The 17189-nt window shown below is 40.7% G+C and overlaps 1 protein-coding gene across 1 annotated transcript in view; it reads left to right on the plus strand.

Annotated features, from left to right (window-relative positions):
* SYNE1 (spectrin repeat containing nuclear envelope protein 1) overlaps positions 1 to 17189 on the plus strand; it is a 286933-nt gene that overhangs the window by 195013 nt on the left and 74731 nt on the right. Inside the window, exons 105-117 of the mRNA XM_083434682.1 lie at positions 890 to 991; positions 1158 to 1277; positions 2650 to 2850; positions 3647 to 3820; positions 4258 to 4389; positions 5592 to 5788; positions 7347 to 7479; positions 8454 to 8636; positions 10363 to 10512; positions 11508 to 11681; positions 12475 to 12630; positions 16166 to 16321; positions 16810 to 16980. Coding sequence (XP_083290808.1) covers positions 890 to 991; positions 1158 to 1277; positions 2650 to 2850; positions 3647 to 3820; positions 4258 to 4389; positions 5592 to 5788; positions 7347 to 7479; positions 8454 to 8636; positions 10363 to 10512; positions 11508 to 11681; positions 12475 to 12630; positions 16166 to 16321; positions 16810 to 16980 — 2049 coding nt within the window. The remainder of the gene's footprint in view (positions 1 to 889; positions 992 to 1157; positions 1278 to 2649; positions 2851 to 3646; positions 3821 to 4257; positions 4390 to 5591; positions 5789 to 7346; positions 7480 to 8453; positions 8637 to 10362; positions 10513 to 11507; positions 11682 to 12474; positions 12631 to 16165; positions 16322 to 16809; positions 16981 to 17189) is intronic.

Here is a 17189-nt window from a genome sequence, read left to right on the forward strand (position 1 = left end):
TATAAAAATGATTTTGAGAATATGCAATCAGCACATATGTCAACAAATACTGAATAATAAAACAGATAAAACAGGCATCATTTACCAAGGTCAGTGTTCAATAAGCAAACAAAGGAAGGAAAGAGAGTGAGAGAAAAACATTGCTGGTTGAGGATAAAGGCCACGTTGGGGGAAAGAGTCCAGCATTGCAGAGGGTTAGGTTAGGTTGGAATAAATGACCTTTGTGGTCACTTCCAACTCTACAGTTCTGTGATTCTGTGACTGCTCATGTGATAACCCATTTCTCAACTGTAGCCTCAGTGTATTTGAACAATGTAGGACATAGGTAGGCAAACTAAGGCCTGGGGGCTGGATCCGACCTAATCGCCTTCTCAATCCGGCCCGTGGACAGTCTGGGAATCAGTGTGTTTTTACATGAGTAGAATGTGTCCTTTTATTTAAAATGCATCTCTGGGTTATTTTGGGGGCATAGGAATTTGTTCATTTTTTCCCAAAAAAATATAGTGTGGCCCCCCCACAAGGTCTGAGGGACAGTGGACCGGCCTCCTGCTGAAAGAGTTTGCTGATCCCTGATGTAGAACTAGAAGCCCTCTAGTTACTATGAGTAGTAGAGGCTGCAAACTAACTGCCTCACATCACAAATGAAAGAGACTGACATTGGATTGCTCCAAATTATGGCTAACACCAGTGGGTTTTTTTCGGGGGGGGGGGATGCATGGGGTACACATACCCCTAAAATTTTTGTGCATCTGAGTTTGGCCTCATTGAAGTGCCGTATTTCAATATGAGTAGGAAAATGAGAGCACCCCTAAACATTTTTTTAGAAAAAAAACACTGGCTAACATTCTACCGTTTTGAAAATCTCACATAAAATTTTCTTCACTGACAGAATGACCTGAAACTGATGTTCACATCACTGGCTGATAACAAGTATATAGCGCTGCAGAAACTAGCTGAAGCAATCGAACGTCCTGAAACAGAACAAATGCAGGTACTGCCCTCTTTATGTTACTAACCATGGAGAGGGGAAATATATATTATCTAACCTAAAAGTAAAAAACTTTGCTGGACAACACATTTGTTGAGTTGCTGTCTCTGACATCATGCATCACTGTTGTGACATTGGAGGTTCAGTGTTATAATTCTTTCTTATATAGGCTATTCAACAAGCAGAAGATGGACTGAAAGAATTAGATGCAGCAATCAGTGAGTTAAAGAAACGTGGGGATAAACTGCAGATTGACCAATCTTCCATGCAAGAGCTAACAAAACTTCAGGTACATAACCTATTATTAAGAACTTTGTAACATTGTTCTTGAAAAATGGTTAGTACTAAATTATTTGTAAGTAACAAGTAATTATCATTTATAGGTAATATTAACATAAATCATAGCATATATACATATGATCCCAGCAGAGGCGCCAACATTGGGAGGGGCCATCACACACACGTGACATCACACGTGACGCGCGTTGGGAGGAAGCCACTGCTGTGAGGCTGGCTGCCACAAGGCCTGCCATGGTTTGCCACCTTTGTGAGACCCAGCCCTTCAAGATTGTGGGGGCTCAGCCCCATCGCAACAGACTTGGGGGGGAGGGGCTGAACACACCTAAGCCCTACAGAGTTGGAGCCCTTGGATTCCATTTTTCAACATCTTCTGATTTTCTGTTTCAGATCATTCAAATTCTTTACCTGCTGCTTAATAACATTATAACATATTCTGTGAGGGTTTAGTTGTCTCTTTACATCAATGAACAAATATATTTTGCAGTCACTGAATGGCAGAAAGCCAGTGGCAGTAGAATATAAAGAGTGCCTGACACAAGGAATAATGGCCACTTAACCTTGTATTGCCAACACTGACTGCAAATTAGTCCCAAGAGTCTCAGGCAGAGCACTTTTCCATATCTGACTCCCAATAAGTTTTAACTAGATGTGATAGGAAATGAAATCATAATATTCGGCATGCAAATAGTGCTCTATCACTGAGCTGTGGCCTCTGTCCATTGTTTTCATATAGAACACACCATTGAAATCAGTCAGAATTTTGGTGGTTGGTTGTTGTTTTTAAAGCTCATTTGGCTTTTCAGACAAGTTAATTCCCAGCTCAGTGACTACATTAGAATATTTTTTATGAGTTTGCTGAATTCATTATAAGGCACCCAGGAAAAAACAGGACACAACTCTCCACAGTGCAGTCCAGTCACAATTCCCAGAACAGCATCTACAGCTGAGACTGAGGGCAGGGATGCCTCTGTGACAGGAGAGCTAATATGGTGCACTCCAAATGTTGTTGGACTACTCTGGTCAGCCCCAACTTGGTGACCAGTGTTCAGAGATGATGGGGTTGCACCACATTGACTACATCTGCAATACAGCATTTTAAATTTCGTCTCCAAGAAATCTAATTGGTTTTTATTTTACTTTTTGAATTTTTGTAACCCACCCTGAAATCCTAGTAAAAGATGGAATATAAATACTTGAAAGAAGTAAATGAAATATATTCCTTACAGATTTTTGACCCAGTTAATCATTTAAACACCAATACTGGCAAAATGGATTGACCTGATCTGCAGTGTTTAATATTTGCACAAGTTTTCTCTGTGACTCTTAGGCAGAACATTTATGCCTCTTTTCTCCTGTGTTAGGATATGTATGATGAGTTGATAATGGTCATAGGATCCCGGCGCAGTGGGCTAAACCAAAATCTGGCACTTAAGGGTCAGTATGAGCAAGCGTTGCAGGACTTGGCTGACCTGATTGAAACTGGCAAAGAAAAGATGTCAGTTGACCAGAAAATGATAGTTTCCTCTAAAGAGGAAGTCCAAATTCTTCTGGACAAGCACAAGGTAAAAATATGTAATTCTTAGATTTAATTTATTGCTAATATCTTGTTTTTCCATTAGTGTCATTCTGTTGTTGTTGTAGTTGCTTTTAATGTTTCTGTTCTTCATTTTCTGGAAAGAGATCTGTTATGATTTAATGACACATGGAATAATTTGAAAATAAATAGTGGTAAAAAGTGATAGATTCTGTTTTCTGGTACTTTGTATATTGCCATGTTATATTGTTGCAATAGTAGGAGCTGAAATGTATTGGCCACCTGGAGGGATGCTGCTGAAAAGGCTTTCCTGCATTTCAGGAGGTTGTACTAGATGACCATAAACATACAAGAAGAGCTCTGGTGAATCAGGCTGAAGTCTCATCTAGTTTATCATCCAGTTCTCACAGTGGCCAACCAAATGCCTATGGGAAACCTATAATTGATTACTAGCATACTTATAAAGGAAATAATATAAATACAAAATGTTAGTTTATAAAGCAATGATTAATTTCTACACATACAAAATTATGTACAAATCGTGCACCAGTATCTGTTCTGCTAGAAGTTGCACTAAAAAGAAATGATGGCTAATCTGTGTGGACAGCGCATGGTTTAAACATCTAGGTAAATCTAAGGTTTGCATCACATTAGTATAATTTATTAAAAATAATGAATATATGCCTCTGTCCTTTATGCACTTACCTGGGAGTAAATAATATGGAGTCCAATAGTACTTATATCTGAGTAAACATGCACAGGAACATACTTTTTAGTCTAGCTGGATACAAATAATAACTTGGATGGGGTATATCATTTTTCAGGAATATTTCCAGGGACTGGAGTCACATGTAATTCTGACGGAAACACTTTTCAGGAAAATTAGCAGCTTTGCTCTTGTGAAGGAAACTCAGTTCCATGGAGATCTGATGGCACAAGCCTCTGCTGTGTTAAAACAGGCTCACAAGAGGGGTGTGGAGCTAGAATATATTTTAGAGGTAAGAACTTCCTTTTTTTTTCTTGCCTTAAAATGTGGATATTTCAAGTGCATTTCACTCAGTAGTTCCTAGTTTGCACATAACAGGAAGCTATGGTTAACAACGGCTTCCTGGTTGTTGTCCCCCCCCCCCCCATGTTTGTGCGAAGAGAGGAGCAAAGAAGGAGCGAAGGGGCTTAATAAGACAGGTTATGCTAATGCAAATGCAGTCTATGAGTGCTTGTCATAGTTAGCTGTAAAATTGTTGAAGGAAAGCAAAATCTTCCTCAGCCATATGGAAGGAAGTGCAGAGAGTGAGTCCAGGAGAAGATTTGTCTCTGTGGTGTTGCACTAAACCATGGTTTAGCATCCAAATGAGAATTGTACTTTTCTTTTGATAATGCTTTGGAAATCACCGAGACACTGGTTCAGCTTTTAACATGTGCATGTCCTTTATAGACTTGGACACATCTGCAAAAAGATTATCAGGATCTTACACGGCAGCTGGAGACGGTTGAAACTAGCATTCCTAGTGTGGGTCTGGTAGAGGAATCTGAGGAGAGGCTTGCAGATCGGATTGCACTTTACCAGGTAATTTTGATGGTTTCCACAGTTTAAATATTGATTTATTATAAAACAAAAATTACAAAGCATCTATCGCTTTATCTCAGATGATTGCTGTTTGCATGACTGAGGTTTCTATTTTATGTTGCGTTCAAATTAAGACAAAACTTTATTGATTACATGTAAGAGCAGGTTTCGCATTGGCATTGGGCATACATCCAGTGATCAAGTAGCCCGTCTGCTATTTGATACGTAGTTGGGAATGACCAGTATTATGTTCCACCTGCAGCATGAACCACATCCAGTAAACCCCACTAGTCCCCCACCCCCCACACAACGTGGAGTGGGGATCTTCCTCTGCCCATTCCCACTAAGGATCCAGCCCAGTGAGTCTTCCAGCCACAAGTTGCGATGATTGCTACCACACAAGACACTAAGACTGTGTGCGTTATTTGAGTCTCGTATAACATTTGTGTGCATATCTAAATTATGTTATTAGAGAACAGGGAGTGAAAGAGAATTGTTTTAAAATCAAATGCACATTCTGGACAATATAGTTTTTACATTACACGATAGATATGCGAAAGACATGCAAACATAAGATTAGCCTGCTGAATTAGGCTAGTGGCCCATCCGCTCCAGCACCCTGCTTTCACAGTGGCCAACCAGATGCCTGTGGGAAACCAGGGAGCAGAAGATGAGCACAAGAGCAATTCCCTTTCCCATGGTTTCCAGCAACTGGTATTTGGAAGACGTGGAGACAGAGCATGTAAAATGCTCTGTAAAAATGGCCAAAGATTTAATTACCACGGAAGTATTTGCTAGGTTTCATAATGAATTTGAAGAGGGAGGAAGAGGCTGGGAAGATCAACATGGAGTGGAGGGGGTCCTCTTGGTAGTTCCACCTGTCTCAGAATTTTGTGGGTGGCCTAGGAGAGGGCATTCTTTGTGGTAGCCCCTAAGTTGTGAAATTGCCTTCCCACAGTGATGTAACTGGCTTCTTCACTATACAGTTTTCCTGTGAATGCTGAAGATGCACCTCTGTGCTTTGGCCTTTGACACCTCAGATGTGTGTTTTCAGAGCCTACCCTATTCCTGTGATTACAATCTGTTTCAATTGTTTTCTGTTTTGATTTTCAATTGTCATAACCCACTGTGGGACCTGCTGGGAAAAGGCAGGTAATAAAGATGTTGTTGATGATGCCTCTTTTCTCTCATTGCCATGACAGCATCTGAAATCTAGCCTTGCTGAATACCAGCCCAAGCTGTACCAAATACTGGATGATGGGAAAAGACTACTGTTCTCCGTCACCTGTTCAGAATTGGAAACTCAGCTAAACCAACTAGGGGAGCAATGGTTAAATAATACCAGCAAGGTCACCAAGGAACTGCATAGACTGGAAACTATACTTAAACACTGGACAAGGTAGTGTTAATCATATAATAATAATAAATAATAAATTTTATTTATATCCCGCCCTCCCCAGCCAAAGCCGGGCTCAGGGCGGCTAACAACAATAAAATTATACAACATACAATAAAATAATACAACGTTGAACAAGGGTGGACTTAACTGCTTTACCATTTTGCATTCCAGCAATCAAATCTTTCCTTTAAAGTTTTTTATTTTTTTAGTGTAAAACTTTGTAAAAGTTCCTAGGAAATCAATCTTTTGAACAAGCGAAAGCAGACTTAATTATAAATTTGCTCCATCTCCAATACAGTTTTCTTCAAATTTGATCTAGTAAAATATTTGTTAGAAACTTTTTTTTAAAAAAATTCATATATGTATCTCCAGTGCAAGTTCCTGCTGTGAACTTTTGTGGCTGATTATTTACTGATGTACAGTCCCACTATCACGTATTTTGGAATATTGCATCGCCATAACAGCTTTTATTCTGCATTCTGTATGTTAATAAACCTAGAAGTAGCTTTTAAGTCTAGAGTTCCACAAATCACATACTCTGGGGATGTCTTGTATGCTTTTAAAATACACTCCCAAAGTGGAATGGGGGTATCGTGAGTTGCAACCAAGTTGAAGACATCAGGAAACAGTAGACACTAAGGGGCACTAAGAAAAGTGTGTAAAGAAGTAAATGTACAGTGGTGCCTCGCAAGACGAAAAGAATCCGTTCCGCAAGTCTCTTCGTCTAGCGGTTTTTTCGTCTTGCGAAGCAACCCTATTAGCGGATTAGCGCTATTAGCGGTTTAGCGGCTATTAGCGGCTATTAAAGGCTTCAGGGATTAGCGGATTAGCTGCTAAAAGGCTATTAGCAGCTTAGTGCCTTAGAAAAGGGGGGTGGGGAGCGGAAAAAAATCGCAGGAACTTGCAAAACATTTTCGTCTTGCGAAGCAAGCCCATAGGAAATTCGTTTTGCGAAGCACCTCCAAAACGGAAAACCCTTTCGTCTAGCGGGTTTTCCGTCTTGCGAGGCATTTGTCTTGCGGGGCACCACTGTATTTAAGCAGCTGTGTGTGCATACTTACATAGTTTTAAATAAAAAATTAACTTGTAAAATAGAATAGAATTGTAGTTGGAAGGAACCATGGGGGTCATCTGGTCCAATTCCATGCAAAGCAAGAATCTTTTGCCCAACGTGGGACTTGATAGAATCATAGAATCATAGAGTTGGAAGAGACCACAAGGGCCATCAAGTCCAACCCCCTGCCAAGCAGGAAACCATCACCCTGAGATTAAGAGTCTCACGCTCCACCAACTGAGCTATCCCAGGAATATTCAATCATGTTTCAAGTTAAAACAGGCAGTCCTCTCTTTGCGTGGAGGTTGCGTTCCATAAAGCGTTGCCTTTTTAGTGATGTTTTGGATGTGCATAAATCTGTTATGGCCTGTATATCCATTTTGGTGATATAAGGAGAAAGGTTTTGTCAGGGAATTGGGGGAGGATCTTAACTCATGAAAGTTGAGGGTTGCCCAATATTTGAAGTAAGGTGTGAAATGTGCCTGTCCTTTGTCTGCCTAATAGATATCAAAGTGAGTCAGTTGAGCTGATTCATTGGCTCCAGTCAGCAATGGATCGTCTGGAGTTCTGGACCCAGCAATCGGTTACAGTCCCTCAAGAACTGGAATCAGTCAGAGATCACTTGAATGCATTTTTGGTAAGATGCAATAAGTATCCTTGCCAGCTGTGTGTTTCGGGAGATCCTGCTATCATAACACCACTCTAACCAAGACCCCACTTTACAATGTATTGTTTTGATTAGTTTTTGTATGTTCATTTCATGTTCATTTCAAAGAACATGGTAGTTAAAAGACTGTTTGTGCAAAGCTGCTATCTTCCTCACAAGCTAAAGAGACTTACTGCTCTGGAATTCTTACTACCTTATTATACTTTTGAACTTTTCACAGTGAAAAAATCATTCTTGGCTTGCTGCCATTACATGTCAGGTCTCCGAGGTGCTCCCAGTCTGGTGAGCCTTTGGAAGTAGGCTGGCTTCCCCATTTAGCACCACCACGCTAGATGCTGGCTTGGCTCATCCAGGGAGCCAGTCAAAAAACCTTGGTAGACTTTGTGGAGGTGGGGCCTACGGCATGGACCAGAGGGAAAAGTTACTGGAGGTTCAAGCCTGGGCTGTGACTTCTGCATTGCCGTTGCAGACTCCTCCACCCACCACACTGTGCTAAAATTATTCTTGCTGTGGACAGAAATTGGTCACTGATTAACAGACCTGGAAAGGAATTTTCCTCACAACCACCATTCGTCTGGGGGTTGTGAGGTTTTCACTTCCCCCTTTTTTGTGGTGGGAGGGCATTGGGCAGGATCTGCAGCTTATAATGGGCCTTGTGGAAAAGTGCATTAATGATATGCTGTGGTGGGCCCAAGCTTTTCAACTTCTTATTGGTTTCCGTAGCAAGCAAGCTGGGGAAAACATCATCTACTATATGGGCCATATATAACCCACATTATCCTCACTTGTGACCATTTCCCCCCCCCCCCCCTTGAATGACATTCATGAGTTCACCTGGGACACAATGCATTTAAAGTTATTTTCACACATAGTGCAGATTGGCAACATTTTTGTCGCTAAGCATTTTTGTGTCAACGAGTTATACCAAATGCCAATCTTTCCAGGAATTTTCTAAAGAGGTTGATGCCAAGTCATCGCAGAAATCCACTGTTCTGAGTACTGGAAACCAACTCCTGCGACTGAAGAAAGTGGATACTGCAGCTTTGAGGGCAGGATTGTCTCAGATTGACAACCAGTGGACAGAGCTACTCACACAGATTCCTATAGTGCAAGAAAAACTGCATCAGGTATGGCAGATGCTCAGCATTACATCTGAATTCATTATGTTTGCAAGTGATCCAGGGCACATTTATGTGAAAGTATGGCTAACTGAAATCAGTGAGGTTTCCAGATGTTATTAGAGTGGTGTTTCAGTAAGTGGATTTATAGGTATATAAATCATACCCTCAACAAAATTGCATATGCATTAACACTGCTTTCATTCAGTATCGCTACCTTATAAAGCCTGCTGTGCAAATGCCTCTGTTGAACTTATTGCTATGCCTTGACCCTCAGCACAGCTCAATATATGTGACTGTTTGCAAATCCCTTGTTGGGTCCATGAACCATGTTGGGTTCTGTCTGGGAGATTTTGTGATTACTTGGGCTAGAAACAGCAGCCCACAATTGCTATAGGAACGTTGCTTTGGGTTTGACCATCCTTAAATGCCTGCATTGACACTAAAAAATTTTCTGGTGTGCTGGCACGGGGGTGGGGGGAGATCTGGTTAGAAAGCAGCTAGTCCCCTTTGGGGGGCAGTTTAACTGAGTGGGAATTTTGTGAGGTTGTATTTGATTAGTGTGTTGGACTCCCTTTCTTTGCCTACTCCCTACTGTCTGGAATTCCAATTGGCTGTTAGAGGTGTGGTTTTATTTTTTGACTTGCTGCTATTTTTGTTTGATTGACATTTATCGTGGGCAGGTAAGTGGATTTTAAGAATGAGAATAAGTACCCTGAAGCATCCTTGAGGAAGGAGAACTTTCCAAACAACTCCCATTGCTGACTGGCTTCATAGGTTGCTCTTTGGGGCCTTGAGAAATGTTGGACAAGATCATCCCCCTCATCCCCCTAGCTAAGGATGAAGAATTTTGGGGAATGTAGGCCTGCTAGAGTGAACATGCTCAGAGAAACAGAGGGAAGCACTCCTGCCTGTCTTGCCCAGAGTCCACCTGCCATCACTTTCATAATCTGGTTGAATTTACTGCAGGTCATACTATTATATAATAAGTATGACCTTTATACTAAATCTCTGGGTCTGTCAGGTGGTGCCGTTTCTTCTGAATCTTCTATTGCTAGAAGTGTACTGATGTTTTTGCCACAGGCAGCGATCCAAAGCATATTTATTTGGAAAAGACCTGCTGAAATCAGTCACTGCCCCACCCCAAGATTTCACCAGCTGCATAAGAGGCCAGCCCTGCCCCCCAGGATCCTGCAAGAAGATCCTACTTCGTCCTCAGCCATGAAAGCCACTCCACAAATTGGCTGACATCTTTGATGAACTCCCCATGCCGTGAGGATTCTAGCGTATATACTTGTAAGAAAGTTACATTGATTTCCATAGGACATTTCCAAATAAATATGCTTTGGATCACAGCCTGAAGCAGAAAAGTTCAGTACGCTTGCAGAAGCAAAAGATTCAGGGGAAAAACCAAGCACTATTATAACTGACAAAGTCTCATTTGTATAATGCATTCAGTAATAGGCACCAGATTTCAATAAAGATGTTGCCAAGTTTCAAAATATTCAAAAGGTGATAACCTATCTAAACTACAAATCTGTCGAGCAGGATTACCCTATTTCTTTTGGTATGCCAAATAATTTTGTTAAAAACTTAGATATTTGTTACACATGTCTACATGTGTCATGGAACATAATAAAAATATTGTTTTATCGCATATTTCTAGAATGAGCCATTCTTTCATGGATTTTATTATTTGGGTTTCATAACTATGTATTTTTTTTATTTCTTGCAGCTCCAAATGGACAAGCTTCCTTCTCGTCATGCCATTGTGGAAGTCATGAGTTGGATTTCATTGATGGAAAATGTCATTTCTGAGGATGAGGAAAACTTTAAAAATGTAGTAGGACACAAAGTTATTCAAGACTATCTTCAGAAATATAAGGTAAGTGGTACAGGAGACTTGGAAAGTAGGAAGATCAGCCCAAAGATAAGATAACAAAATTTTAGTATACCTATGAGTTAGGATGTGAATGACTGAATTAAAATAACAACTTTTGTCTTTCCAAATAACATGGCTTTATCAATTCTAAACACTTCCAGTGGTACTAAAATCAGTTTTTGTATAGACATTACTGGTTTTAGTATACCAGAACCAATATTAGACTCGTTTGAAACAAAATTATTTTTCCCTACATGAAAATTAAATGCAGTGTCTACAGAGTCTTATACTACTTCCCAGGCCTCTGTAATAGGGCCTGCTTTTGAAAATCAGCACACAGAGGGCAGCATGCAACTAACTTGTTCTGTCAGCGCAAGGATTTACACTTGCACAATGACACCTTCCCCCCTCCCCACACAAGCAGTCCCTAATCTGTTCCAGAGGTTAGCAACCCTCCAGAGCACATTTGTAGAGGGCACTTGATGTTTGTGGGGACAGGAGAGGAATTTCCATTGCGTAAGCATAAATCCTTGTGCTGACAGAACAAGTTAGTTTTCTACTACCCAGATTTTTTTTTTTTCCCCAGTGGTGGGTTTTCAGTCTGTCCCAAAATTCAATGACTGTGTTTGCACATCATGTTCAGCCACAGCTAATGTTTAATTAAATGCAAATGAGCAGTGTTTGCTTGGCAAACCACAAACCACAAGCCTCGGCTCAGTCAGCATAACAAGCTTGCATTTTTTTGCTCCTGTTGTGACCAGGAGCACCATAGTTAAACTATGGTTTAATATGAGGAGCCAACCAGGCCAGTATCTTAACAATTGCTTTCGCTGTTTGGGGTCATAGTGACTCTGTCTCTATTATTAGCCTTCCAAAATACATTACTTAGAACTATATATTTTTTGGGGGGGGTTGGCAAAGCATGATATTACTAACATTCATTTCTTCTTTCTGTAAAGCGATGTCTGATAGCTTCCATTCTTTCTCTTTTTCACTAGGGTTTCAAGATTGATGTCAACTGTAAGCAGTTAACTGTAGATTTTGTTAACCAATCAGTACTTCAAATTAGTCAGGATGTGGAGAGTAAACGCAGTGACAAGACTGATTTTGCAGAACAACTTGGAGTAATGAATAGGCGTTGGCAGGTCCTTCAAGGCCTGATAACAGAAAAGGTAAGGAAATAAGCCCACCAAATTTACAGAAAATGGCAAGAGCATAAACTGCTTATTAATCAGAGGGAAAGACATATCTGAATTCCATTATTTATGTGTGAGAGCTAGTATGGGCCAAAGTATTTGCCCCAGCAATTTTCATAGCAGGGTTCTTTGCGGCGGGGGGAGGTGAAAATGCACTCCAACCTAAATTCTAAGAATTTGACCTTATGTAAGACGCAGACTTAGGGACGCGGGTGGCGCTGTGGGTAAAAGCCTCAGCGCCTAGGGCTTGCCGATCGAAAGGTCGGCGGTTCGAATCCCCGCGGCGGGGTGCGCTCCCGTTGTTCGGTCCCAGCGCCTGCCAACCTAGCAGTTCGAAAGCACTCCCGGGTGCAAGTAGATAAATAGGGACCGCTTACTAGCGGGAAGGTAAACGGCGTTTCCGTGTGCGGCTCTGGGTCGCCAGAGCAGCGATGTCATGCTGGCCACGTGACCCGGAAGTGTCTCCGGACAACGCTGGCCCCCGGCCTCTTGAGTGAGATGGGCGCACAACCCTAGAGTCTGTCAAGACTGGCCCCCACGGGCAGGGGTACCTTTACCTTTACCTTAAGACGCAGACAAGTCTTTTTCTTACTTTTACTGTTTATTAAAGTAACTTGACTGCCCTGAAGTTTGCTGCCCTACGATGCTCTCGGAACAATGCTATGTTCTAAGAAAGCTTGATCTAATACAGAAGTACTTTCCACTGAAATAAGTAGTTACCTCAACTCTGTGAAGTACATTATTTAAAATATCTGCATATCTTTTTCAGATTCAGTTGTTAGAAGGTTTTCTGGAATCTTGGATAGAATATGAAGACAGTGTTCAATCCCTGAAGATGTGGTTTGAAACTCAGGAGAAGAGACTGAAGGAACAACAGAAAATTGGAGATCAGGCTTCAGTCCAGAATGCCTTGAAAGACTGTCAGGTATTGCTGTGGTGGTGGTTGTTAAATTACTGCATTTTTGTCCTAACCTTTCTCTCAAAGGAGCCCAGGGTAGCAAACACAAAAATGGTCATATACAATAAAATAAAAAATAAAACACAAGCATTTAAAGAGTCATGTAGTCTTGCAGGGTTGCCAAGAACAGTATTTTTCAGCCACCAAATGCCTCTGTAAACAGGACTGTTTTAAAGTTTCTCCTGAATGTTAGTAATGAGGGAGACGGGTGCCTCACCAGGGAGGATATTCCACAAACAGGCAACCACTGCTGAGAAGGCTCTGTCTTACAGGTCAATGCCAGCTGGGCAGTATCGCCACCAGAGCTTCCCCTGCAAGTATTTGAGGAAGCATTATTTTAGGTATTTGGGTGCCAAGCCATCTAGAAATTTGTATGCTGGTACTATTGTATTGAATTTGACCCAGTAACTGGCAGCCAGTGGAGTGCTTTCAGAACCTGTGGCACATTGGCCCATTGGATCTACCGGGTAGCTGCATTATGCACTAGCTGCAGTTTCTGGGCTGTCTTCAAGGGAAAACAAACCTGGAAGACATTACAGTAATCCTGGCCTGATGTCACTAGGACATGGTCAGCTGAAGCCAGGCTATCCTGGTCCAGGAACAGCTGTGCTTAGAATCCAGGTTGGAATCCAGAAGCAGTCCCAGACTAAGAACCTGTTCCCTTTGCATTGAAAGGAGGAGGTTGAAACCTCTTCCAGATACCTAATTCCCAAACATGGCAACCACCCATTCACAGCACCTCTGCCTAGCCAGGATTCATCTTCAGTTTACTGGCCTCCATCAGGCCCATCACTACTTTCAGCAGGCTGGGTGTTGCTTGGCCCTGACACCCCTTGCTCCTTTCCATCCCTCAATTGTATGTGGCCATGTCTCTATTGTGTCTCAGGCATAAGCTGTGACGTATTTGTTCTGTTTTCACTTTCTATCTATAACTCAATATGGCAGTAGATCATTGGAATCACCCCCTTAATGTTGATAAAGATATTTCATTCCTTAGCTCTGACCTAGATTCCAGATCTTAGCTTGGCTCTGTCGGTGTAATTCAATATGGCCGTAGATTGTCTGGATCACTCTCTTATGTTGATAAGCTGTCCCATTATTTAGCTCTGACCTAAATTCAAGACCACCCTGAATCCTGTAGACCTTTCCGGAACTTCGCATATGTGCCACTAGACTGAGGTGAATGTTTTCTATACTTTGAAAACTAAACAATTCTCTCAAGGACCAGATTTTCTATTAAAACATTAAGATATTTCTATTTTAAGTGGCTGGCAAATAGCTTACATCACAGTATCAGGAACAGGGTGGTATTCAGGAATTTCAATTATTCTCTTTGATTTTTGAAATGAAGGGAAACATTTGTATGTGGGGAGTGGGTGGGTATATTTTTGGTCATCTGGTAGCCTAGATGAACAGAAAACCTAGTCTTGAGTCTTTTTAAAGAAATTTTGTCTTGACAAATAGCAAATTTGTTTTTAAAATATAACATTTCAGATCATGTTGGTCTACCTTAATTATCAAAACGGCACCTATCAAAAAATGAGGGGTGATACCTTTTTTCATTGTTTAACATGATCATGATGATTCTACTGTTCTCATTATTTTAACCTAGTAGGTTGCTTGTCATCCTGTATAAGTAAGCCTTTGACCAATCACAATCACTAAGAATTTGTTTTTGACTTGAGGTGGTAAATAAATAAAATTGTGACACTACATTAATGCTTGCTTGAAACAGGCTGGGTGGATTGCGCTGTTGAATTTGGATCCGCATTTCAATGCGGATGTATTTGTTTTCTTTCTTTTTTTCACACTACAATACTTGCAGTGGGATGTCCATTGAAAACTTCGGCCCACTGTCTGGGCAATGACATTGTGTTTCCTTATACCTTCTAAGCCATGGCTGCAGATAGGTGCCAAAAACACATTAAAGAGTGGAGTTTGCAAACATTTCCCAGTGTCTCTGCAAATGACAACTTTCATGGACCACAGGAAAATTCAGCACAGTACTGTGTATCTGGTTGGCCAAAGTGGGAGCAGGATGGTGGACTAAGTGGGCCTTACGTTAAGCTGCTCCTACGTTCTAAATTTAGATGTGCCTAACTTTCTATGGCCGCATCTTTATTTTGCTACACAATGCGATAACCACAAAGTATAATTTAGCACCCAGATGTTTTGTGGTAAACATCTAGAACCTCATCCAATTTATTGTCTTTATGTGACAGTGCACGATAGAGACACCCACAAACCAAGGTTTGTACTTGGTTTAGTGAGGAGCGAGTCATGATTCAGATGGCATAGTAAGCCAAACTTTAACTTGGCTTAAAGTGGCATGGTAGCAAAAAGGACAAGAGGAGCAAACTAGCTGCAAGCTTCCTAAGCCACAGCTTGACTTAGCGTGTCACACAAACCAGGCCATATTTTGGCAGGAATTTGTCTGCTAAAAACTCAAAGGAATCATTTTTCTAAGTCTTTAGACATGAGTGATATTCAACTTAGTTATGCTCAGAGTAAATTCATTGAACTCAATCAGCATAAGTTAGCCTTAAGTCTTCTAATTTTAATGGGTCTACTCTTAACACTACCCATTACAGCAATGTAATGCAAATGTTGCAATTCCTATATTAACTGCTGATAGATCGCATTCAAATTTTCCTCAAATAGTTTAGGAAAATGTCTGCAGTAAATCAGAAGCAAGCACGACACTTTAATTGAGTTATGAGATTGGAAAGATGAAAGTATTTCTCTTCCAGTATTTTTGGCATTTGGTGCATTTTTCTTTCCTTTGATCTCAGGCCAGTTTAAATTTTATTTATTTATTTGAACATTTTGTTGTAGACCTCAGTGTAAATCTAAAAGAGAATATGTTAACCATTAAACCATTCCAAAATGAAGAGTGAAGCATTGGTCTGCCAGGAAATAGAAAAAAAAGGGTTTTATACTGAGAAAACAGAACTGGAACAACTTGTCAAAAATGTTGCAATCATAATTTTATTTAATTATAACTTTATATTTTAACAGCAAATATAGGTACTATACAACCTTACGAAAGACTATGCAGAAGTCTTCTTGTGATTTCTAGTTATGGGCCATGTGCAATCTAATTAAGTGACATTCAGAATCGCATTCAGAATGTGATGATTCTGAATAAACACAAGGTGGTATCCAGTGCTACTGTTCCACTTGTATGATGGAACTTACTGTTTCTTTCCTCTTCCCTGTAACTCCAGTGGGTTAGGAGACTCTCTGGAGTGGATTTGGGAGGTGTGGGGAGGAGGAGTGGAAAGGTAAGTCCATACAGCATTTGATACAGCCTATTGTTTTAATTAAAAATAATTGAAATGTCAATATGTGAATCATTATTTATGGCGAATCTGTTGCATTAGAGAGCTGTGCAAATTCCTCCACCAGATCTTTCACTGTTTATCGGGAACTGTTAATGCTTTCGACATTTGAGAAAGTTGAAAACCTAAAACAAAACCATGGTCATTTGTATTTCTTTCAGGAACTTGAACAGCAAATAAAAGCTAAGGAAAAGGAAGTTGAGAAAGTGGAACAGTGTGGCCTTTCCTTGATACAGAATAAAAAAGAAGAAGTTTCTGTTGTTGTCATGAACACACTTCAGAAACTAAACCATTCTTGGGCAAATTTGGACCACATGGTAAGCAAGTATGGCTGCATTTATGAAGAGAGGAATTTTAGCTCAAAGAGCAGCCGATGGGAATTTGTGCATGTGTTGCTGCAGTTTAGCCAAGGAATTTGATTCACTTGTGTAGAATTTATGTAGAGCTTTTTTAAACATTTTACTCTGTTTGGATTGCAACTCATCTTACAGCACTAAAGAATACATAGGCTATTGGTTGGATCCAGATTTTCCATGATAAGGAAGAGGTGACCCTTGGCAATTGTTCCTCCCCACTGCAGACCCCTCTGCCTCCTGAAAATCTGCTCCATATCAGCATGATAGGTGGTGCTGGCGGCTGCAGGGGACGGGTGTGTGTGTGTGTGTGTGTGTGTCAATATTAGACCAGAGAAAATAATAAAATCTGAAATAGTAACCTTGTCTTCAGAATGATTTAAACCGGCAGCAAATGGCATTTATACTTTCCTTTTTTATTTATTGTTTGGTTCTGTTTCTTTTTCTGTCAGGTTGGCCAGCTGAAAATATTGCTGCAGTCTGTCCTTGATCAGTGGAACTCTTACAAAGCAGCTTATGAAGAACTGAATAGTTACCTGATGGAAGCCAGATACTCGCTATCTCGCTTTCATCTCCTTACAGGTTCCCTGGAAGCAGTGAAGGTTCAAGTTGATAACCTCCAGGTAAGGACATGAGCATCAAAGCCTTTAGTGTATTTAGGAAAGTAGGGGAAATTTCCAAACTTTACAGGGAAGCAAATTATTGCCAATTGAAGCCTTTTAAAACTGTGCTTAAAACATGGCAAACTTGTTCTACAGCGTTCTTCATTCAGTGGTGCTTTAGGGTTTCTTCATTTCTTTCCTAGCATCATTTTAGTTCCTGCTAACAGGTT

The sequence above is a fragment of the Podarcis tiliguerta genome (genome assembly GCF_965153285.1).
Source record: "Podarcis tiliguerta genome assembly, chromosome: 3".
NCBI lineage: Eukaryota > Metazoa > Chordata > Lepidosauria > Squamata > Lacertidae > Podarcis > Podarcis tiliguerta.